The 3942-nt window shown below is 34.0% G+C and overlaps 1 protein-coding gene across 4 annotated transcripts; it reads right to left on the bottom strand.

Moving 5' to 3' along the window:
* Nucleotides 1–1732: 1732 nt before the first annotated feature.
* Nucleotides 1733–3531, bottom strand: LOC108459483 (BTB/POZ domain-containing protein At1g01640-like). 4 transcript variants are annotated; one of them, XM_017758858.2, is made up of 5 exons: nucleotides 3383–3531; nucleotides 3193–3253; nucleotides 2834–2867; nucleotides 2596–2742; nucleotides 1733–2501 (listed from the first exon to the last, which is right to left on the bottom strand). In XM_017758858.2, exons 1-5 carry the CDS (start codon nucleotides 3441–3443, stop codon nucleotides 1932–1934), a joined length of 873 nt encoding a protein of 290 aa, XP_017614347.1. In that variant the 5' UTR covers nucleotides 3444–3531; the 3' UTR covers nucleotides 1733–1931. The 4 variants fall into 4 exon arrangements, with proteins under 4 accessions (XP_017614347.1, XP_052883046.1, XP_052883044.1 ...); XM_053027086.1 differs by having other exon boundaries at nucleotides 2596–2667; XM_053027084.1 differs by having other exon boundaries at nucleotides 3335–3525.
* Between the last annotated feature and the right edge of the window lie 411 nt (nucleotides 3532–3942).

Below are 3942 nucleotides of genomic sequence, written 5' to 3'. Positions count from 1 at the left end.
GAATGCCAAGTGCCAAAAGTCCTTTCACCAATTGTGAAATGCTCCTATCTATAGTGTCTCAAAAAATGAGAGTTACAAAGTTGACAATTAATAGGAATAATGGAATAAATTTTAGTTACAATTGCATTAATGGTTAAGAAGGGATGATGAAGAGTTTTGTTGGTGATGATGATGGAAAATAGTGAAGAAAAGCTCACTATGTTTCAAAAATGAAAGGAGAAACACTCAATATTACAAGAAAAGGTTAAGAGGAAAACTTCTTAACTACCTCCATATATAATCCACCAAGCCAGGCACTCCGAAACATTACAAGAGTGAAAATAACCCAATAATCTTGCCATTTGTCGGGGTTACTTCCATTTCTTCTACTTTGGTGAAACATACCATGTGAAACATTTTTCATGGAACATCTTTTGAAACACAAGATGATGGTTGTTTTTGGATAATGGTTATTATGACTTGTTCTAAATTTGAATTGTTTTCAACATAGTTGTTTTTAATGTAGAAGTTGTTACGAACTTTAGTTGTTCTCAAATAACAATTACACTGGATGGCAATCGTTCTAACTAAAGCCTTGTTCTGGACATAGTTATTCTTGAATAATAGTTGTACATCTATTCTAAACAAGAGTTATTGTTTCGGAAAATATATTAAATGAAATGGAGATGTTAGTAGTTCTATTTAGGTAGCCCAATTTTTTGAAATATAATATTATTATCTAAAATAAAATAAAATGATAATAGCCAAAACTGAAAATCTACACCGGTCAAAGCCAAAGCTTAAATAGAGAAACACTACCCTCTTTACGACGATGGAAGCCGAGGAAAAAAAAGAGGGCGAGAATTGTAATTATTATGCCGAGAATTAAAGAGGGAGTAATTGACTAATGAAGCAAGAATGATTGCTCTGCGAGTGCTTAATCACACTTAAGGTTGTAGATAGGCCGTTGCCTCTGCTACCAAAGGATTTACGGCGCTCTGGTTTTGATGCATGCATGCCGCCTTAAACTGCTCTGCTCTTCTCTTCATGCTCTCTGTCAATCATCCCCGCACTTGCTTTATATTTAAATTTAAAGGAGAAGACATCTACTTGTTCTTTTAATTACCAAGTAAAAGGTGTAATCATAATCCAACCATATATGTAACTATTAGTATAATCCCTACCTTAGTTGTTTTTAGTAGAGTTCCAACAACATTCCTTTTTGCATATATACCAAGTTTATGAAAGTACTTGGTCAATATCGACATACATACTAATACTGCGATTCATCGAAAATGATAATTTGTTCTAAAAGTCATAGTTACATTGATGTTTAGACATTGTTCCCATACCATTGGCTGCATGTTATTACCATTTCCATCTCTTCCATCAAAATTTGGCCTCACCTAGAGGTGTTCAAGGGCTGGGCCGAGTCGGGCCAGACTCAATTAAAAATTAAGGCTCATTTACTAGGCCTAGACTTAGCTCGAAAAATGGGTTTAAAATTTTACCTAAGTTCTACCCGAATAAAAATGTTAAAACCCGGGCTCGACCCAGCCCGCTCATATTAATTTTTTATATTATTTTTATATAATTTTAAATATATATAATACATTAAAAATACTAAAACTATCAAAATAAATATTTTCTAACAAATTAAAAATAAATTTTAAAAATATATAGACTTAAATAACACTAAGATAAATGTAACTTAACAAGCAAATGACTCTAAAATAGTAACAAAATTAATAAATGCCTTTAAAATAATAACAAAATTAACAAAAAATAAATTTTATACAATATCCAAACAATAACAAAAATAAATAATAACATAATAGTAAAATGGTAGCAAAATAGGAAGAAAATAACAAAAAAATAACATTAAAAGAAAGAGTAAAATTCTAATTGTCTTTTAGTGAATTCGGATCGGACTTGGCCTGTGCCAAAATGCCTTATCTGAGGCGATGCCTATTTTTAGAACGAATCTTTACGAGGTTTCTAGCACTATATTCCGAGTCTACATTTTTTTCAAATTTCGGCGAGTTTTCGAACCAGGCTAGATGGCCTGACCCATTATCAGGTCTAACCTCAGCAAACGCCCTTGTAACCTCAAGAGAAAGATGGGGGTTGCTAAATGCAAATTCTTCATACTTCTGCGACAAAACTATGCTCTTCATGTTCCGGACGATGAAGTTCAAAGTTGTTTCCTTCAGTTTCTTCTTCGAATGCAAATTCGATATATCTAAAAAATCGAGAGCGTTCGATGCATTCAAGGAATTCAGCATGTATCGCTCGCACGACTCTTGTAAGTACGGAATCTCATACTTATCAGCTGCAACACATAACGCATAAACATGCTTCTTAAACTTATCGGCAGGCAAATCCCCAGTGTAAAGAAACTCTAGGAAGGACTTGAGCTCTTCGGTGCTTAACTCTGATAGAGTGATCGTATCAGTATCGGTCAGTGGAGCCTTGCAGTCGTCTGAGTTTAGTATGTTCTTAAAGATTTCTGATCTTGCTGCCTACACATCGGTCAATCCATGATCAATGTTCAGTCCGAGGAGTCAAAGTAACATAATCTGAGAAAGAAATAGTTAGGGCCTGTTTAGTGTTTACCAGTAAAGATTTGTGCGCTGAAATGCAGGGGCCATTGTTAGGCTTAAGCTTTATATCAGTGTGAATTTGGTCCTTGAAAGCAACCATAAATCCACTTAAGAAACTTATTCTCTTTATCAAATCATCTTCAGTATCGATCAATGGTTTCTTGAAATATAGGCAGAAATAGAGTAAAACAAGATTGACAAGGATATTAATTATGTCGCAAAATTTGAAAAAGAGAAGAAGACATTACTACCTCGTTCACGGGTGTAGTGACAGTTGACTTTGCGCTGAGATAAGCGAAGAAAGAAGACAGTAAATCGCGGAGGGAAATCCCTTAAACACACTTTTTTGGACGCCATGAGGCAATTAGTTAACATTTGTGTTAGCTAACAAGCAACGCAGGGGGACTATCAAATATAGCAACAACAAAGAAAACAGACAACAGACATGGACAATTCAACAAACATAAGCTTATTAACCCCTTATATGCATGTAATTCTCTATTTCTTTCAAAAAAAAAAAATAGGGCAACAAGAAGAGGGTGACTAAAGCAGCAGCGAAGGGTTACAAAATGCAGCAGCAGAAAGTTAGAAAGTAGAAGGGTATAAATACCTTCTACTGGGTGATGATTGGGAAGAATCTCGAAACCCAAACCCAAAAGTATCAGTTGTTCCTACAGACATAGACAACATTAGCTAAAATAGAAGTTTATGAAAATTTTTGCAAGACATGTTGTGAGGTTGTAAGGCAAAACCAGAAAAGCTTGAAGTTGATGAAGGGGGTCCAGAGGCGGATGCTAAACCTGAAAGGCTAAAACCGGAGCCGGCAGAAGATGAAGAGCCGAATGATGGAGGAGGAAACATTTCTTTCTCTTTTTTATTTCCTACTTCCTTCCGATCGTTTTAGATTAAAAAACAATAACTCTTTGCAGTGGCTACTGCGGTTGTGGGGGCTTTTATAAGTGAAACTCCTAAATGGTTAAAATATGAAATAAGTTTTTGTATTTTTACAAATTTAGAATTTAATCATTATATTTTTAATTTTAAAATTTATTCTCATTACTTTTAAATTTTTAAAATTTAGGTTAAACTATTAACATCTTTTGTTTGATTTTATATTGAAACTAAAAATATGTCTTAAATTGCATGTAATATTCACAAATTTAGAATTTACTCACCTTATATAAAAAGAAGCATAATATACTTCAACGCATTCAAACCCACATTCTCCTATACTAACAATAATGTTGATTTCAATTGAGTCACCTTAATTGGTGTTGAGCATAATTGACATTATCATTATTGTCATTATAGGAGAACGTGAGTTCGGATGCGCTGAAGCACATTAATGCCGATGCTCAAC

This window comes from Gossypium arboreum, chromosome 4 (genome assembly GCF_025698485.1).
Source record: "Gossypium arboreum isolate Shixiya-1 chromosome 4, ASM2569848v2, whole genome shotgun sequence".
In the NCBI taxonomy this organism is placed as follows: Eukaryota; Viridiplantae; Streptophyta; class Magnoliopsida; order Malvales; family Malvaceae; genus Gossypium; species Gossypium arboreum.
Note: the sequence above shows the minus strand (reverse complement) of the source record. Positions and strands in the feature narration are given on the sequence as shown.

Excerpts from the sequence above, each read along its gene's own strand:
- LOC108459483 (XM_053027084.1), bottom strand. The coding sequence starts at position 3,443 with ATGTTTCCTCCTCCATCATTCGGCTCTTCATCTTCTGCCGGCTCCGGT. Across the intron at positions 3,254-3,334 it reads ATCAACTTCAAGCTTTTCTG|GAACAACTGATACTTTTGGG; the intron begins GTTTTGCCTTAC and ends CTATGTCTGTAG. Across the intron at positions 2,743-2,833 it reads TCACTACACCCGTGAACGAG|AAACCATTGATCGATACTGA; the intron begins GTAGTAATGTCT and ends CTATATTTCAAG.